We start from the raw sequence: 20,847 nt of genomic DNA, 5'->3' as shown, positions 1-20,847 counted from the left end.
GTAGTCTTTTCACTAAGTTTTTCCTCACTAATTTGTTCAAGAAATATATTCCTATATGTCCTAGTCTCTTATACCATAACAAAGATTCATTGATTTTTGCACCAAAATAGAAGGCGCTAGCTGAGGGTAAATTAACTATGTTAGCTATATAGAGGTTCCTATTTCTATGTTCCTCAACTAGTTCATCGTTTTTGTTCTCTCACAAGCATTTGTTCTTTTAAAATGATACTTTAGTTCCTTTATGACAAAATTGACTAATGCTCAGTAAATCATGCATCAACCCTTCTACATAGTATACATCAGATATGAAAGAGGTTAAGGTACCGATTTTACCAATTCCTTTAATTGTACTTTTTCTATTGTATCCAAATGTTACATGACAACCATCTTTAGATTCGAATTCAATGACCTTCTTCTTATCACTGGTCATGTGCCTCGAGCAACCGTTATCATAAATCCAAACAATTTTCAGTGTCTTAGCTTGGAGAAAAACTACATCACGAAAAATTTAACCCTTAGATATCCATGTTAAGTTGGGTCCATTTGGGATAACATTTCATCCACTAGTTAATTTTGGCATCCAAAATTGTATTCCCAAGTTTTTTTGGTTACGACAATTTTTTTCGGTTATTTTGGGCACCCATCTATGTTTGATGTCATTTGCATTCTTAACTTGGCAAATGTGGGCACAGAGACGCATCTCATTGCAATAGTAGCATCGAATGTGAGGAAAGAGAGAGAACTTCTTGATTTATTTCTTCTTGTTCTTCCAAAATTTAATCTTGGATGTGGATTTTTGAGATAGAAGTTTGACTTGTTGTTCGGTTGATTTCTATGGCCAACATTAACACAAAAGATCTCAAGGGAAGGAGAGAAGAGAGGAACTCTAGTTCTTGGGAGAGAGGAGAGAAGAAACCAAGAAAAGAGAGGAGAAAAAGATAGAGAGGTGTAAGGGATAATTTGAGCCAAGAGGAAGAGGCTTGAATGCTCTACCCCTTGTCTTGAGGTTGTATTTATAGTCGTATGAAGGTGTTTACAATGATTACAATGCCCTTAGGGCTACATGCTTCAAAAGAAAAAAGGACACAAGAGGTCATATACCAGCTTGCCTATTTCACTTCTATGTCATCTCTATGGAAGTTCTATTTATTTACTATCCATGCCACCCCTACATGTGGGTGTTTTTTAACACTCCCCCTCAAGTTGGTGTTTATAACTTCACTCTACAAATAATCTTGGTAAAAAATATTTGTGCTTGAAAAGAAATTCTAATGGTGTGTAGCTTGAAAAAGATATTTTGATTTCTTTGTTTTGATTCATCTTGTTATTGTTCACATGTTGTTTGTAATCTTATTCTCCCCATTACTTCTTCCTCTTCATAAAAGTGAAATTTAGAAGGAGGCGCAACCAATGACTCAATGAACAGCCTGTTCCTTCATTACAGATTTTGTCACCTACCCCATCCATCCTTCATACTTCTCCTTCTATTCTCCCCCACAAGATGAGAGGTAATAGCAATGATCACAACTTGAAACAAAAAAAAAAATTAATAATTATCTCCTCCATCAAGGTGTCCCAAGGATAAGTACTCTATGAATCAGAGACTCTCAAAAAGTTAAAACACATGGGGGACAAAGAAGGAGTCAAAACCAACATCTAAGGATTTAGAAAAAAAATAGTGATAACAATCACTAAAGAGGGTAATGCCTTTCATTCAAAATAAAACGATAAAAAGCCAAAGGGTACCAATAAAAAAGTCTCAATGGATTTAAAAACAGCCACATATAAAAAAGGACCAACCAAAGCAACACACCAAGGGGTTGGCCTAAGAGAGTAAATGAGAGTAAAAAAAAGGATGGTAGAATAAAGACAACTATGTAAAAGGGTAATGGAGGATTAAAGGAAGAGAAAATAACCACCACCATAACTTAAATTTTTTTACCAAGTATGACTTTTGGGGGGTAACCAAGTTTGACTCAAGAGGGACATAACAAATAATTCCTCTATGAACATGATGATTGAGGAAACTTAAAAAATATCTTCAATAAGAAATTTTGGAGATGGAACATAGTAATGGAAACTTTCTAAACATATACCTCTCATTTATGGCAATTACTTTTTAACCCAAAGTGACCAATTTGCAATGAAACTATTAAACATATAATTTTTGGAATAAGAGATATTGAGGACACTAATATTTTTACATTAGAATGAGCAAACAAAATTTTATAATTCAAAACTTTTAGACTTTGTGAAAAAGGGAAACTAAACTCATAATGGGAAAGGCTTCTATTAAGAAAACTAATGTGATAACAAAAGAAACCTTTAACGAAGGAAAGATACTAGTGTTGTTAAAATCTTAACTAGAGTTAAAAAATAAATAAGAAATATAACGAACATTAGCAACTAAAAAAATGAAGCAAACAATTTTGCTTAAATTCAGATTTACGCATCCAATAGGATACTATCATGACCTTCAATTATTTTGATGTTGATATCTCTCTCTATAAAGATTAGATTGAACCCTAAGTTCAGGAGTATTATTGTAACACAGTAGTTTCATTAATCTAGAAATGGAGCTTCAGGGGGAAGGTTAGGATAATCAAGTCCATAACCTCTTCTTCCTCTGGTTTTCTCCCAATGAGTCCCTTTCTCTTTTTCTCCATGAGCTAAATTCATGAAATCTTGAAAATCAACAACGAGTTTACAATCCCTAAAAATTTACAGAGACTTTTTGGAATTATCACTTTCTGCATTTGTGCCTTTCCATTTCATATGTTCAATTTTTGTTTTTAAATCCAAACTTTAGTTTTCACTCACGTTTTTTTGTCGTAAACAAAGAGATAAGGAAAATAGATCACAACAAAATAAAAATTATAGAGTTTATGTATGCAAAAAATAAAAAACAATAATAAATGTAAGTAAAGAAAATTTACTCACACACCAAAAATGAACACCAAAGTTTTGTTATTCATGTCTAGGAAATTCCACTAGTTCCACCCCTAGTAGCTTGGAGTTTTATAAGAAAGAGATTTTCAATTGATCCTAACATGTTTGAAATATGGATATGCATGCATGAAACATGTTGAAGATGCAAATGACCTAAGGATCCAAAACTTTCAATGACCACAACAAATGCTCATTAAATTCTTGAGTGAACATGCGGTGGGATATTTACTCAATCCAATCAAGCCATTTTTTGCCCAATATAAAAAAATGACCATACAATCATAGATTATTGTAAAGTGATTGACTGATCAATCTTGTGCAGTGGGCTATATTTTTGTGAGAAATGACTTATGGATTGGGAGTCAACACTCAGTGAAAAAATCCCCTGCCCCCCCCCCCCCCCCCCCCCCCCCCCCCCCCCCCCCCCCAATGATTGCAAAACCTAATATATTATTGAATTTATGGAAAAGAGAAATACTTCATTGACTTATTATAATCAGAGTACATGAACCTTTATTTATAATAGAGGAAGGTAGTAGAGACCAATTACAATAAAACTAACCTTGTCCCAATTACACCCAACTCTAACATTTAAAGATAAGTCCTAGCATAATTAAATAACTCAATATAAATAGAAGACAAACATAACTCAAACTAGAACTCTTGTTTGAAGACGTGACCATAAGATAAAGATGCCAACTCGTGCCTATCTTTCTGGGTCCCACTTGATCTTCTAACCAGCTCATAGTTATCTTTGTGAGTCCTTGATCTTCCAACTTATGTGATAAGGATGCCAACTCATGGTAATCGTGGTGGGTCCTACTTCTTATGTGCTTGAGCCCATCTTCCAACATACTTGGATATGTGGGTCTTCCTTGGTTTTGTGGGTTTGGCCCCTATATACCACGAACCAAAAATCCTTGTAAAATTGACTCATGAAATATTCTAATGCAAGTATCTATACCAAATAATATGTTAACCAAGGAATAATTTGTCAATACTTTAAAATAATAATTCGGCCATAGAAAAAATACCGAGTCGCACCAAAATATGTATAAACTTGGACACATATACCGAGGTAAAAAATAAGTGGGCAGTGTCTGAGTTGACCCGGACCGGGTTGACTCGGTCCGAGTTAACTCAAAATACTGGTGCAAAAATAGTAAGTACGGATTGTTGGGTTAACTCGGGCAGTTCCGGTCTGAGATTCGACAGACGTTGAACCGGTGCTCAATGAAATTTTCCCTAACTTTGGAGAATTAAATCATCAATAGTGTTTGAAGATGGCCCAAGCCCACACGACCAAGGAAGGCTCACATATCCAAGTGTATTAGAAGATGGGCCCAAGCCCATAAGACCAAGGAAGACCTATGCATCCAAGAGAAATAGAAGATAGGCTCAAGGCCCATAGGCCCACATACAAGATGGCTTGATGGTAAATAAAGGGTCATCTCATAGAGATGGTATTGATGTAATTAAGATAAAGTTCCAGGGTTAAAACCCTAAACCCTAAGTTCAGGGGTATTATTGTAATATAATAGTTTCATAAATCTATAAATAGAACTTCAAGGGGAGGGTAAGAATAATCAAGTCCATAACCCTTCTTCCTCCAGTTTTATCTCAATGGGTTTCTCTCCCTTTTTCTCCATGAGCTAAATTCATGGAATCCTGAAAATCAACATGGTATGAGAACTTTGATTTTTAGGACTTGTAGTATAGTTTCAAAATTTCTGAAACCCGTTTTTTCTTTTTCCGAATCTATGTTTTTTTTTAAGTAGTTTCTAGAATTCAGGTTTTAGATTTTGTTCTTTGCTGCTGGTATTTTTAAATTATTGCTATCCTGTTAGTTTGGTTTCTCGTACATGGTAGAGATTATTTCCCTTTTCAATCTCTTTCTCTATGAAGTCAAAAAAAAGAAGTTGGCGAAAGGCAGAAAGAGAAGATATCACTTTATGCTAGTTTTGTGTAGCCTGTGCTACTTCACCAACCTCTATTCAGAACAACTTAGCCAGAAACCTGTTGGCGGGATTAATTTGTGAATACATATCATCTTCCTTGGCCTCATCAAAGCGTCGCTTCCGTTGAGTTCCATAGCCGATGGTGCGGCATCCTCGTCTGAGACAATTTTTTTCTGTTTATTTCTTGGCAAGCCGAGAATAGAGACAAGCTATAGAAGAGAGAAAGAGAACCTCTATCAACCAACATCCAGAATTTTTTTTTTTTACATATGGATATAGATGCATTAAACATGTTGAAGATGCAAATGATCTAAGGATCCAAACCTTTGAAGGAATACAAGAAATGATCATTAAATTCTCAAGTGAATGTGTGGTACGATATTTACCCGAGCCAAACAAACCATTTTTGCCCATTTACAAAAACGTTGACCTAACAATCATAGATCATTGTAAAGTGATTGATCAATCAATCATATGTAACGAGCTATATTTTTTAAAAAATAACTTATGGATTGGGAGTCAACACTCAGTTAAAAATGCCTTGTCCCCACCATTTTCGATGATTGCAAAACCTAATATATAAAAACTAAAAGTGTTTCAATCCTTAAAAGTTACAGAGACTTTTTGGAATTATCTCTCTCTGCATTTGTGCATTTCCTTTTCAAATGTTCAATTTTTGTTTTTAAATCCAAACTTGAGTTTTCACTCACCCTTTTTTGTTATAAACAAAAGGATAAGGAAAATAGATCACAAAAAATGAAAATTTTAGAGTTTATGTACGCAAAAGTTTAAAAATATTAATAAATGTAAGTAAATAAAATTTTCTCACGCACCAAAAATCAACACCAAAGTTTTGTTATTCCTGTCTGGAAAATTCCACTAGTTCAACCCCTAATAGCTTGGAGTTTTATAAGAAAGAGATTTCTAATTGATCCTAACATGTTTTAAATATGGATATGCATGCATGAAAACGTTGAAAATGCAATTGACCTAAGGATCCAAAACTTTCAATGAGCACAACAAATGCTCATTAAATTATCAAGTGAACGTGTTGTGGGATATTTACCCAAGCCAAACAAGCCATTTTTTGCCCAATATAAAAAAGATGACCATATAATCATAGATCGTTGTAAAGTGATTGATCGCTCAATCATGCGTAATGGGCAATATTTGTGTGAGAAATGACTTATGGATTGGGAGTCAACACTCAATTAAAATCTCCCACCTCCCCTTTTTAAGTGATTGCAAAACCTAATATAGAAACTTAAAGACTTTACATTCCCTAAAAATTACAAAGACTTTTTGGAAATATCTCTTTCTGCATTTGTACATTTCCATTTTTTATGTTCACTTTTCGATTTTAAATCCAAACTTGAGTTTCCACTCTCCCTTCTTTTTGTTGTAAACAAAAAGATAAGGTAAATATAAATAGTTGTGTATGTCGATGATATTGTCATTACATTGAATTTGAGAGAAGAAGGATAACTTAATGCTCTACCCCATGCCTTGAACCTCTATTTATAGTTGTGGATGGATATTCACATTCACTACAATGCCCTTAGGGCTACAAGCTTTGTAAAAGAAAAGACATAAGTAGACATACATCATCTTCCAAAATTATACCTTTGTACCATCATTATGTAAAGGACACTTAATTACCTCCTTTGCCATCTCTTGACGTGGGAAAGGTATTTACATTTGTGCCACTTTGGTTCCAACATGGTTGATGAAGAAAATGGACAATTAATTGCATTACTTTAGAAATTTAGTACTTTAAACAATTTTGAGCGATGGGGCTCAGACAATTTTGAGTACTTTAGAAATTAACTTTATGATGAAATGCTGTACCAAACAATTGATGTTTAATATATGTTTTATTGAATAGATTTCTTCTTATTGTTACAATGTGGGACTCACCATGGTTGCACGAGCTGGTGGGACCCACCATGAGAACGTGAGATGACATGATGAGTCATCACATGAGCTGGCATGAGTTGGAAGATGTGAAGCACGAACTGGAATGAGTTGGAAGATGTGAAGATCAAGTGGGACCCACAAAGATAACCACGAGCTAGAATCCTTATCACATGAGCTGGAAGATCAAGTGGGACCCACAATGATAACCATGAGTTGGCATCTTCATCATATGATCACGTCCTCATAGAAGAGTTTTAATTTGAGTTATGTTAGTCTTCTAATTATGTTGAGTTATTTTATTATGATAGACTTATCTTTAAGAGTTATAGTTTGGATGTAATTAGGAGAATGGTAGCTTAATTGTACTTGGACTCTACTACTTTCCTCTACTATAAATGGAGGTGCTTGTACTCAAATTAATAATAAGAAAGTGAAATGGTTCTCCACTTCTCTCTCGTGAAGATTTCCTCTCTAGCCTAAACTCTTTTTCTTTTTTAATCTCTTCGCACCTCTCTACCTGAGAGCTCCCTCTCTCTTTCTTTTTCTTTCTCCGTCTCTCACCTTGCTCGAGATTTCAGTAAAGGGTTCCTAAATTCAACACTTATTATAGACAAGAACATGGGGGACTGGGTTGCAGGGTTGGTGATTGGGTTTGACATTTTGGGTTTTTTGGGTTTAGGTTTTGCATGGATCAAGGCCGTGTTCAAGTTTTGAGAAACCTAACCCCTGCTAAATAGACTCGAGCTTTCAACTAGCAATACTTTTTATGTTCAGTACCAAACACAACCTTAAGGAATTTCCATTTCTTTTTCTTGAATCTTTTATTTGAAAACTTCTCATATTCTTATGAGACAGTTTTTTTCCTATATTTTCCTTTTCACCTATTAGACCGAGTAAAATCATGTTGGCCTCCATTATTTTCATGATAAAAATGGGTAGTTTGAAAGAATGATATTAATGGAGGTATTGGTTTAGTTTAGACTTGCCTTATAGAATAAGTATGTGGTCTATGGCAAAAGCTCAAGATAAGATGTTGAAGAATTAAGTTTCTAAATCAAGACCAAAGCAAGAAGACATTGAAGAAATGATGTTATGAAGAAGAACTTACAAGAAGTGCAACTTAAGAATTGAAGACTAAAGTCTAAGATAAAACTCTAAAACTCAAGATCTCTAGCGATGGATGGTCGAGTAACATTCCATCTTCCAAAGCTTGAATTAGCATGAAGGGAGCATTAAATCATTTATATTTTTAAAACCATACCAAAAATCATAATATATATTTTAGAAAGGCTTTGAAATTATACCTCAAATTTTTTCATAAAATATAAACTTCATTTGAAATTCAAAATAGTTTCTTTTGAACCATACAGATCTTTGATTTTAAGAAAAAATTACTAGGGCATTAGATTTTAATAATTTTTCAAATTCATCATAGAAAATTCATTTGAAATTCAAAATAGTTTCTTTTGACCCATCCAACAAAATTTTCACCAAGTTTGGAATCAATTTGAATCTTGAAAGGGGTTAAACTTGAACTATTATGTATAACCTCGTAAGAATGATTGATCATCCTTTATATTACATGATCAATCATCTAGAATGCTACAAGCATGATTGCTCATCTACAATGCATCATAAATCATCCAGAATGTTACAAGTCAGGTTTATAAAGCATGATCATTGTCTATAAAAGTATGACCTATCATCGAGATTTTCCAAAAAAAAACACATGCTTAATGATTTGTCAATCTATGAAAATTCAAAAAATAGAGCCATTGGAGGCCAATGATTGATCATGGCCATGGAATAGTTTTTTAAAAAATTTCTCCAATATTCTAAAATGGCTAGTTTTTCTTTCCAACTTACAAATAGGGGTTTTATGGACATCCCTAAACATGAAGTCACTTGCAAATCCTTTGGATTCATGAAAGCAAAGCTCCTTAAGTTGAAATCTTGAAAGAGAAAAGATTTGGACTCATTTTCTCAAATCCATTTGACCTCTCCTTTTGTTCTTCATCATTCCCATTATATTTGAAGCTCCAATTCATATGCTAGTTTGTGCTAAAGATCCAGGAGTATTGGATTCACTACATGGTATAATTTGGCTATCTCCAAAGTTGTAAGTTGTAATCTTCCTTTTCTTTGTGATTTCATTGTTGTTGATCATAGGTTCACTCTCATGTTGCTTTTGAAGATAAAAAAAAAACTTAATTGAACTAACAACTTGAAAATCTAAGTATTTCAAATAGTTTCCTTCAAGAGTAAATGCATCTAAAGGTCTAAAGCTTTAAGACAAACTCAAGATCTCAAGCATAATTGAAAAACGTCTCTTGAAGAAGAAGCACCCACAAGGAAGAAAACAAATAGAAGACTAGAGTTCAAGTATAATAGACAAATGTCTAAACTCGGTCACTTTTGTAAGAAAGTATTCTAAACTCCATTTCTTTAAGTACATATGTGAGATCGGAACTTTAAATTATAATTTACACTTAGACATGTTTAAGAGCATCATAAACATCATTTAGTAAATGTTAGAGCTATGGATCACTTGCAAATTTTGGAGACCTATAAAGCCCGAAACAAAGTTCAAAACTCAGCTATATGCTTGTTGAAAAAATCTTGTTCAAACATTATAATTTGTCGAAAAAACTTTGCTTCTAGGAAGTTTCTACTACGCAACTAGTTTGTCTAAACAAATTTACTATAATAGCATTTTGCTTAGTGAATTTTGTTTGAAAATTTAGGTTCTTTCTTACTTTTGGGACATAAAATTGATTCTAAAAGGTGTTCAAATTTCACTCAAAACACAGAGTTAGTTCCAAATGATTGTTATTATCCAAACATGGTGGAATGGGATCTTGAGACCAATATTGTTCTAATATTTAAAAATCCTTGTGTCTTATTGTGATACTTTGTTTATTTGGCTACAGCTGTAATTTCACATATATTTGAAATAAATTATCTAAAAAATTATACAAGAATTGGTAAAAAGAAGTTAAAGAGTCTAAAAGCAACTCTATTCATGCCCACTAGATTTTTGCCGTGCAGGTCTTAACACCTGGAAGCAACACTGCCCAATTCCCTTCTACAACGGGGCAAAGGAGGCAAAACCTTGCCCCTTCTCCCTTCTTCGGCCAATGGATGAAAGGTCTCTAGCTTCTCCTCCACCATGCAGAAGTTCCACTCAGTAGAGAGGAGTCGGGGGAGTCCTCTCCTTGCCAACAGAAGAAGGGGGGAGTGGTGAGGCTCCGCCCGCTTTCCTATTTATTTTCTTACTTAGATGGAGAAAATATCCACTACCGAAAGCCAGGGTAGGGACTCCGTCCTCACTGGACAAACATGGAGAGGGGAAGGGGTGACATCGTTGCATTCTCTCTTTCGTACAAAAAGAGACTCCCTGTGTGCTAGACTTGGCCGACTGATCAGTGTCAACTAGTTCAACGGTTGAACCGGCCTCAGTCAAATCAAGTTAATTATTTTTTTCCTTTTTTTTATTTTTGCAATTACCTGAACCAAACATGATCCAATCCAAGTTTTTTGTGACTGGTATTTGTCTATTTCAGTAATTATTTGGGTAATTAGTAATAGTCAGACTACGTGTTATCAGAGTACAACATGACAGGAAACCGTGGATGAATTCCTACTTCCGTATATTATGGAATCCAGTCCATCACTGGTTACTCCCTCTGATGATAAAAACTTGCCCTAGCTTATGAATGCAACTGAAGACACTATTTTCTAAAGTTTTTTTACAAATTTAATGCAATTCCTTAAAAAAGAATTAAGTACACTAATTAGGAAATTTACTTTCCCAACTCATAATCAAAATAACACTGAATCGAGATGGAATGTAGATCATAAAAGAATATTAGCACTCCAGCAGTTAGAGTAGTGTAATCATGGTATTAGAAGTATTCCTTCCATTTGGCTTTATGAGATTTCTAGAAGAGTTGTTTACTTGTTGTTGAAAGATAAGCTCAAGCCCATATGACCTAAGAAGGCCCACATATCTAAGATTATTATAAGATGGGCCACACGACCAAGGAAAACCCACAAGATGGGCCCAAGCCCATAAGTAGGACCCACAATGATTTACCATGAGTTGGCATCCCTATCACATCAGTTGGAAGATCAAGAAGGACTCATAAAGTATCTTTATCTTAAGGTCACGACCAAGAAGAGTTATAGTTTGAGTTATGTTTGTCTTTTATCAATATTGAGTTATTTAATTATGTTAGGACTTATCTTTAAGAGTTAGGGTTTGGGTGTAATTGGGACAATGGTAGTTTTATTGTAATTGGACTTTACTACCTTCCTCTATTATAAATAGAGGTTCATGTACTCTGATTACAACAAGTTATTGAAGTCAATGAAGTATTTCGCTTTTTCATAAATTCAACATGGTATCAGAACAAGTTCTGTGAGTTGACTTGGTCAACTCACAGAGGTAATGTGAACCTATTCTCTAAACCCTAAACCCTAAGTATAGGTTCGTAGTTATTTTTTTTCAGTCCCTGTACCAATAGTTTGTTTTTCATTTTTTACCTCTCTACGTAGTTTTTAATATTAAAAATTATATATTGCAGGAAAGATATTTGGGTCTACTTTCCAAAGAAAATTGATTTGTTCCAATCGAAGTTATCTACAGAGAGATATCGATTTTTGTATGAGTGAAAGTCAGATTGCAAAAAAGTTTCGAGCAGCAGTAGCAATCTTCAGATTGAGAGTTATTTTTTTCTATCAAGAAATAGAATTTTTATGGAGAAATATATATATCAAAAGAAAGATCGATAAGTCTACTCTTTTACCTATCCAACCAATTTTTTATCTGAGTTATCTCCAAAGAGAAATCGATATTTGAAACAGCAAAGGTCAAATTGAAAAAGAGGTTCAAGCGGCAACAGAAAGCTTCAAATTCCGAGGTATTTTATACTATCAAGAAAGAGACTTTATATGGAGTATTATATATCAAAAGAAAGATACGTAAGTCTATTTTCTTACCTATTCAACCAATTCTCGGTATAGTTTTTTTATAAGTAGATATTGATCTTGGAAGAATCAATGGTCGTTATAGAAAAACAGGAGAAACAGGACTTAGTTCAGCCAGATGACTGAGACCAAAATCTATCAGATTATTTATCTTCTGATGATTATATTTAATGAAGAGAACTTATACTTTGATGAAAGATATTTAAGTCTAGTTTCATAAGGAAAAAATTTCATGTCAATCTGATCTATATTGAAAGATATATTCGAATTGGAAGAATCAAAGGTCATGTTGGTATCCTGTTGTATTGAAAAATCCGAATTTATGCCAATTGTTTTACGTCACTTTTTGGGTTAATATATCTGGAAAATATCTCACTTCTCCCTGGTTTGAGAGTTTATTTATACATCTCTGTTATTTGGCCCTATTGTTATATCTATGATATTTAGTTCAAGCTAGGATCACTGCCATTACCTCCCAGCTTGAGGGGGAAAAGGAGAAGAAGTACAAGAAAGAGATATTTTATTATTTATGTTGTGGATAAGTTTATGTGACCAAAATATTCAAGAAAGGTGGAGCACAAAAGATGAAGTTTGTGCATCAATGAAGAAAATTTTATATTGAATTATTTCATGGGTTCTTTGACAAAGTTTATTATTTGGTTCGTGTTATATGTGTTGGAAGATGGTCATGTTATATTCATTCAGCTGCAGCTATTATGTCTCTTTGGGAACATTATTATTGAAGAAAATGTGGCCTTATGTCATCATTTATTTTACCCATCAAAAAAATCAAAATTATTTGTGGTTGAGAGTCCATGACGAAGGAACTTCATCCCCGTCAAAAAGATCAAAATTATTTAAGGTTGGAAGTCCATGACAGAGAAATTTCATCCCCATAAAAAATATCAAAATTATTTGTGGTTGGAAGTCCATGACGGAGGAACTTATTATTATATCTATGTTATCCCCACCCCCCCCCCCCCCCCCCCCCCCCCTATAATGGCTTTTATGTCTCCTACCACTTGAGTGTCGTTGTCCTGTGGAGGGACACGTTGGTGGACACTTCAGAGTAATGCTGATAGACATACTACCGATAGAAGTGGAGTGCCCTACATCCACCATTAGGACTGGAGTATAAAGCAATGGCTTACCGGCTAAGAGTGATTTTTACTCTCATTTATATAGTGCTGCAGGGCCTCAATGAAGGACGCAATAGCGTGAGGTAGAGTATCGGAAGATGAAGGCATATTAGAAGATGTACTATTTTATATAAAAATATTCTATACATCATTTGCAGCAAGTTGGTTCATATTGTTCTATCACCCCCAGCTTGAGGGGGAGTGTTGAAAGATAAGCTCAAACCCAAACGACCAAGGAAAACCCACATAACTAAGATTATTATAAGATGAGTCACACGACCAAGGCCCACAAGATGGGCCCAAACCCATTAAAAATAGGACCCACAATGATTACCATGAACTAGTATCCTTATCACATCAATTGGAATATCCAGAAATACTCACAAAAGTATCTTTATCTTAAGGTCACGATCAAGAAAAGTTTTAGTTTGAGTTATATTTGTTTTTTATCAATATTAAATTATTTAATTATATTAAGACTCATCTTTAAGAATTAGAGTTTTGATGTAGTTAAGATAAAGGATAATTTTATTGTAATTAAATTCTACTACCTTCCTCTATTATAAATAAAAGTTTATGTACTCTTACTACAACAAGTTATTAAAGTCAATAAAGTATTTCACTTTTACATAAATTCAACACTTGTTAGATACTTACACTCAGAGAGCAAGGCTCGTACAAAACCAAAATTTAGGCTGACCTGTGTCAATCGTTTTTAGACGTGTCCCTTTCGTTTATCTTTTCATCATTTGAAATTCGAACATTATAAGTACACTTATTTTCCTTCTCCGCAAGTCCTACCCAACCAAAAATAAATAACCAACGGTTGGAGAACCTGCAGAAATTTGGAGACGTTCTCATTTCATGACCAATGTAATGCTCCCCTCGGTCGCAAATTAGATCGGTAAGTCACTCATTATGGCAGGTCTCATGACCCTAGGCCAGACGAGCCGATCAAAAAATGGTTAACTCAGAGAAAATTCCTCTACTTACAACTAATCAAAAATACTAAAGTTCAGAATCAACCAAAATTACTGAAAAACTGAATGTGCCAGCCAACAACCCATCCTACAAACACACTACACAGTAAGCACGTATAGCCAGTCAATTCAGATACATCAAATACAGAAAAAGGTGAAGACAAAACGGTACACTGGAAATAAAAAAAAAAAAAAAGGCAAAGAAAGTAGTAAAGAAAGAAGAAAAAAAAGAGGGCCCAACTGTTTTGAACATAAAAACAGTAGCAGTAGTTTGTAAAGTGGGATTTGGGTAATAAAATCATAATATATGACATAATTCGACTTGTTACTGGTAATACATAAGCTGTTGAGCTGCGGCAACATTCTGGAACCCACCATCATAGATAGCCTGACTAGCCCCAGCGGTACCCATTCCCATAGCAGCTGCCTGCTTAAGGCCTTGAGCATGCAAGAGAGCTGCAGCCTGGCCTGAGCTCATCTTGTTTAATGCTAACTGTCGCTCATAGGCTAGCAAATCAGTTGCAGATAGTGAAGGAAAAGGAGCTGCTGTCGGAGGAGGAAGTGGCGTGGAGCTCGTTCCTGGAGGAGTAGGCTTACTACCCCAAGAGCACTAAAAGCAAAAAACTTCAGTAAACTTGAGCTCTTTAAGTTTTTATTAATGTCACAACATCTCAGTAAAACTATACATCTGATGAAAAACAATCATATACTAGAGGCAGAGAATGCAGGACCGTCCAAAATCAAATTAGTGTAAACAAACCTGTATTACAATAACAGGCCTACAAGTACAACTAACAAAGATCCTTTAATTCTTTTAGACTGGGAGTTCAATTTTACTAAAAACAAGCCTATGATTACAAGGAACTCAGAGACTTTATAGGAATTAACCTCAAAATAAATGCTAAATTTATCAAATAATCCTACCTTGATAGGCTTTCCGCAAACGTATCTACCTGTGCCCATCTGGATAGCCAGGGCTGCTTCCGTATGAGTGCTATACCTAACAAAACCAAAGCCCTTGTCCCGTTGTATGCGAACCTCTTCTATTACTCCAGCTCCCAGTGCATGGAAATGCCTGTGGAGCTCAAGCTGAGATACCTGAAGACAGGTAAGGGATTTTAGACAAACTATTGGTAGGTAGTTTGATTATCAGACAACCAATAAAACACAAGTAAATAATGGCAAATTTTCTTTAAAATATATGCCTGAAGATAATATTAAAGTACCAAAAGAAAGACACCTCTCCATCTATGAAGCCACTGCATGCGAAATTATAATCCATATTAAAATAAATGTAGGATATCGTATGTCTTCCAAATTTCCTAGGCTATTCTAGATACAGGAAAGGAAAAAATAAAAACAACAAGGCAAGTTATCCCAAAACTGGGTTAGTTTCCAAGCTTTTGGAAGTTATCCTGTAAATTAAAAGACTAGCATTTACAGCATCCAAGACCACATTTTACCATTGCATCACCTAACTATTTTATTCTTGAATGCATAAATGGTATCAATAAGCAAGTAAGGGTGAAAAAAAATCTTCCTCTTATACCTCCATTCAGGTACTTTGAGGTGGCAAACTTCCAGGTAGGGCAAGTAGTCACTGAGAACAATAGCAAGAAGAAAGATAATGAAAGAGCAGCAAGGTTGTTTTACCTCAGGGGCGAGGTTGCCCACATAAACAGTAGTAAATTGAGGATTGTTTTCGGGTGCATCTTCCATCGAATTCTCTTGACCATCTTCTGGAGAAATGATGAGATTGTATAAAGTTACAACAGTACTATAAATTAAAGCACATCATTTACCATCTGAACATAGAATTTCAGAATCATTCAGATATTCATTATCATAGTGTCAAATCAACAAGAATACCCACCTGATGTTCCATTTGTTAATTCCACAACACTTTTGGCATCAGAGTTTTGTTTTTCTTCAATGGAGCCAGCACCTTTCGTTGCCCAGTTACAACGGATCTGTCTGCTTCCCAGCCATTTACCTTTACAACAAAGATTACCAGCAAAACAGTAATAAGATTACACGATCAGAAAATCAACATGCTTTGTTCTACAATCCCACAGTTGAGAAACTGATACACGAGAAATCCATAGTTAAGGCATTAAAAACAGTAACGTTTTTGTGAACGCAGAGATGCGAGTTTATACCAATGTTTACCCATGGGCAATCAAAGACAGGCACTAGTAGGAATAAGTTTTATCAGGTAACACAATTAGGAGATAAACAGTTTATATTGTACTAGATGACAAACCATATTCTGTGGTAATGAAAAACTTGCATCATACTAGTCTGCAGAGAGAGCAAACTTCTAGCATGATTCCTGGCCACCAAGATAGAAATCTCTCACAACACTCAACTTCAAAAAGGGGGGTAAGCCAGTTTCAGGCAGTTGCAGCTTTTAAAGATCAAAATATGCTACCTCAGAAACGGATGCTGAACTTTTACCGTTCGAGTACCTTATTCTTGATTTCTCCTACCAGCACCTCAAAACTTATAGGTACGTGATTGTTATGAAGGGCACACGACATTCAAGTACAGCCTCGGAGAACTCAACATAGGCAATTTCGTCTACAAGTAGTTCACCAGGAATTTGTTCATTGAGCCATAGAGAGACCAAAAGGACATTCACAAATAACATAGTCTAAACTCAAAATGTAATAGAAATCATGCATGTAGCTTGAAGTTCATCACAAAAACAGCTATACATATCAGTTCAATGGTATAATGATGTCAAACATACTGAAACAAACTGGTATAAAAGAAAGCACATATGCAACAAAAAGTAAACGACAAGGCTTCATACCAGTCAAGTCATTTATAGCACTTTGTGCATCCTGACAAAAAGAAATAATAATAACTTTAGTATGCCACAGAGATAAAACTCAAAAATAGAAAACCAAGTAAAATTTGAAGATTTTCATGGTTTAACCTGCTGATTTCGGAAAGAGACAAATCCAAACCCTCTTGAACGCCCAGTTTTTTGGTCCCACATCACCCTAGCATCTCTGCATAATAAGAATCCTTAATAATTAAATACTACTAAATTGCATGTTTATAAAGAAAATAGGGATATATTCTCGGTTAAATATGATGTAGTGAATGAAATGCAAGTAGTTGGAACTGCTAAAATAGTAGAAAAGAAAACAAAAGCTTGATATTGACTTACGAGCAACTGGGATAAACAGAGAAACATGCAAACAGGGTAGCATCAGTAACCTCTGGACTTAGATCACCAACAAAAATATTGTAGTGACCTGGACAAATACATGTTAAACAATAGAATTGAATCGTTAATGCCAATTTATTGTTCATACTGTTCAAGAAAGTAGGAAGTAGAAAAGATTTCAGGCAATTCAATAAACCTGATGTATCCTCCCTCTGGCCACTGGCATATGCCCAATTAACTTTAATAGGCTGACCAAACCTGAATGATCGATAGTTCAAACAAAGAAGATAAACAAAACAAACAAAATTTATCAAACATTTACACAATAACTGCAGCTTTTCTTCTCAGCTCCACTTACAAGTGCCTTCCATTGAGTGTCATAATAGCAAGAGCAGCTGATCGCCGATCAAAATAGTCCACAAAGCCATAGGATGACTGCATATATGAGAATAACACAGAAGAGAACATAGGTTATCAAAATGCTGCAATACCCCGTAAAGTTCTTAAAAAAAAAAAATTCGAACAACTGCAAATTTGTACATTGTATTAAGTGGTTTAAAAGGGGTGAAACACAAGGACGTCTCAGGAGGTCACCCATCATAGTACTAAAATGCACCATCCAAGAACCAAACACTGGCTCTATACCGTGGCAGGGTACCACTCTACCACTAAACAACTGGTGTTTGATGTCATTTGTATATTAGATTTGACAAAATGTAATGGTGACCACATAAAGTCAATAGAACTTCTAGCTTGCTTTAAATAGGCTCTTCTAAGCTCTTATTAAAATCCCATAAAAAAAGAAGCCTCCACATTTCATTATTTTAGCACCGTAAAACACGAGTTACTTCTTCACAAAACCAGCAATGCACAAAAAATAAATGCTTTGAAATAAAACACTAACCTTCTCTTTCCTGATAAGCTTGCATCCTTCAAGTGGACCTGTACTCTGAAAGACCTCCTGTAATAGTGCCTCAGTTACTTGTGTATGGATGTTACCAACATACCTGAATTTCGAATAAAATTTAGGACAAAACAGCATTAGTCTGCAATGTAAAAGAATGGAAACAATAAAAACTTAAAAAACCTCCTGAATAGTACAAAAATGAAAAACAAAAAAAAAATTTATGACAAATTCCTAACTTCAGAGCCAAGTCATAGAAAAATATGGCCAGGAAAACAAAGACATTCCTACTCTTGGATCACCATATCTGAGGAAAAAGTTACAGAAAACCAGAAGAGAAAGGAAATTAGAGAAACTCAAAGTTGTGATGATACTCACACACTGCGGCAGGAACTTGAATCAAACCCAGGAGGCAGATTCCCACTTGGGATTGGTTCTATCTGCAAAATAAAAAATAAAAAACGAGAAATTTAAAATAAAAAGACATGCCAAATGAGGAAAACTATCCCCATAAAAGGAAAGTAAGCCTATCAAGCAGAAGCAATCTATAGCACAAGCAATTAACTCTCATAAAAAACATTAAAACCTACTATCTGCATAATGAAAAAGAAATGCACTTCCTAAGTAACAACATAATTATTTGTTCGGGTAATGTGTTTAAATATTATAAGGTGTAGCCATGGCTACAGAAACAATCCTCTTTCTGAGCTGTACATCTGGACAATGAGATATAAATTGATATCTAGGTAGAGGACTTCGAGATGACCTCTAGGTACGTCTGGGAAAATGAAAGTCTAATGAGATGAAGGCAGTTGAGATAGGTAATGATACCAACAAAGTGCTTTTAAACATGTACAAGATATTTTCAGAGACTAAACTCCTCCCTGAAAAAAACACGTATACAAGAGCTAAATGCAAAATACATTGATATGAACAATTCCCCTTCTATAACCAACCCCCCCCCCCCCCCCAACCCAAAATAAATAAATAAAATAAAGTAAATAAACAAGACTTGGCAAATAACAAAAAACAAAAAATTGAACAACGGCTATAATTACGCCAACAGTATAATAAAGTGGAAAAAGAATATTTTCGCAATTCCGAGAGGAGAGTTACAAACAAAACTAAATTAAATGACCGGAACTTAAATATAGAAGTAACATATCGACTAAAGATTGTTAATACAAGTTTCAAAATTTCACATCAGCTTATAACATGCAGAGATTTTGTATTGACCAGGAGTTCCACCAAAGGCCTCCAGCTTTACTCACAGATTAGGGGAAAAAAGATAGCAATAGTAAAAAGGAAAAAAGTAGAAGGAATGCAGAACCTTGGAATAAAATTAAAATGAACAGGTATAATGAGTTCATGTAACTTCAACCTTTCCGTAGATCTAGCCTGTCAACCCAATTCGGAAAGATGATTAACAAACTAAGCGACATCGGACCGCCACGACCCTAACCTCCAGTATCGTACAACAAGTCGGACACAAAACCCTAGTTCCATCAACTGCCAGCAATCAACCACGAAAAGAAAAGAAAGTAAAACGAAAAAGAAAATACCTGAGGAGCAGCCAAGAGGCCAGGATGATAAAGCGACTGTTGCTGCTGCTGAAGAAGAGCTTGCTGCATCAACGCCTGCTGTTTCAGCCTCTGCTGCTGCATTTTCTCGAAAATTTCTTCGGTTTAAAGAAGAATATTGCGATCGAAGGGCTGAGACTCTAAGATTCAGTAGAGAAAAAAGAAAAGAAAAAAGAAACAAAATAAAAACCCTCGAAGACGAGGGGGTTAAAAAAAAGACACGAGAGAAACCGAAAGACTCGCCTCGCGAAGGGAGATGATTCGCTCCAGGCCAGGGATTTTATAGATGAGATGTCACGATTCCAGAACCTCGCCCTTGCATTTTTCCCAGCGGATGGTCGCACCCTAAACGATAGGCCCACTGCCACAACTCATAGGTCATGGGCAAGGCCCGCATACACTCCACTCGCAGTCGTTAAACTAGATCGAGCGATCAAACTAGAATGGCCGCTTGGTCTAACAGGGTTAGATTCGGTTCAGTTGATCAATAGACCAATCCGGGATCATTATGAGTGGAATATAATTTCATTTAGTTTTATGAATGCTCCTTTGAATTTCAAAAAAAAAAATGAATGAAATATGTAATTTATATAACTTATTTCTCATAGTTTATATTGATGATATTTAATATTTTCAAAGATATTAATTAACACTGGTGTTTTACAATGTCATAAAAACGACTGGTCTGGTTGTTTCTACGAGAAAAAGTTAAGCTCTTCATTCCTAGCATCGAATTCCTTAGTTACAAAATCATCTAGGAATGATTACTCTTATACAAAGAGTAATCAAATTTGCTGATAATTTTTCTAATGAAATTCAGAATAAAAGCAAGGTTCTTAGGATGCCTAAATTATGGTTGAGACTTTTATAGGAACCTAACTCTAGATAGGAAACTTCTTATGAAAAGGTTGAAAAGGTTAAAGAACTCAAGAAAATGGCCACCGACTCACTCCAAGTGGTGAGAAGAATAAAAAGCATTGTTAAAAAATCTATCTTGCTAAAGCAAAGTAGATCCTAAAGCCTACAAGATTATGGAAAGGAATGCTTCATATGTAAATCAACTACATTTTATGAAAAACAACTTTTGAGGAAACCTCTAGTGCTCAAATAGCGGATTATTATACAAGCTAAAAGCTCTTCAGTATGCTTATTTCAACCTTTCAATACAGCAAATGTTAATTGTCAAAGAATTTAATCAAAGTAAGGCTGATTCTAACTCCATAAGGAAACTATTTTCCAACATAGAGACTCCC

At 34.9% G+C, this 20,847-nt stretch overlaps 1 protein-coding gene across 2 annotated transcripts; it reads right to left on the bottom strand.

The window, feature by feature from the left end:
• Positions 1–13,999: 13,999 nt before the first annotated feature.
• Positions 14,000–19,835, bottom strand: LOC137958924 (oligouridylate-binding protein 1-like). 2 transcript variants are annotated; one of them, XM_068806136.1, is made up of 12 exons: positions 19,577–19,835; positions 18,393–18,454; positions 18,015–18,117; positions 17,469–17,545; positions 17,307–17,368; positions 17,111–17,198; positions 16,874–16,949; positions 16,748–16,778; positions 15,806–15,925; positions 15,586–15,671; positions 14,857–15,030; positions 14,000–14,542 (listed from the first exon to the last, which is right to left on the bottom strand). In XM_068806136.1, exons 1-12 carry the CDS (start codon positions 19,676–19,678, stop codon positions 14,258–14,260), a joined length of 1,266 nt encoding a protein of 421 aa, XP_068662237.1. In that variant the 5' UTR covers positions 19,679–19,835; the 3' UTR covers positions 14,000–14,257. The 2 variants fall into 2 exon arrangements, with proteins under 2 accessions (XP_068662237.1, XP_068662239.1); XM_068806138.1 differs by having other exon boundaries at positions 15,586–15,668.
• Between the last annotated feature and the right edge of the window lie 1,012 nt (positions 19,836–20,847).

This window comes from Aristolochia californica, unplaced genomic scaffold (assembly GCF_029961685.1).
Source record: "Aristolochia californica isolate CCGP_79_NKW_82.1479 unplaced genomic scaffold, dmAriCali1.0.hap1 SCAF_3, whole genome shotgun sequence".
Taxonomy (NCBI): Eukaryota; Viridiplantae; Streptophyta; class Magnoliopsida; order Piperales; family Aristolochiaceae; genus Aristolochia; species Aristolochia californica.
The sequence above is the reverse complement of the archived record's forward strand: the minus strand, read 5'-3'. Positions and strand labels throughout refer to the sequence as shown.

Excerpts from the sequence above, each read along its gene's own strand:
- LOC137958924 (XM_068806136.1), bottom strand. The coding sequence starts at position 19,678 with ATGCAGCAGCAGAGGCTGAAACAGCAGGCGTTGATGCAGCAAGCTCTT. Across the intron at positions 17,369-17,468 it reads ACACTCAATGGAAGGCACTT|GTTTGGTCAGCCTATTAAAG; the intron begins GTAAGTGGAGCT and ends TCGATCATTCAG. Across the intron at positions 15,926-16,747 it reads TGCTATAAATGACTTGACTG|GTAAATGGCTGGGAAGCAGA; the intron begins GTATGAAGCCTT and ends TTTGTTGTAAAG.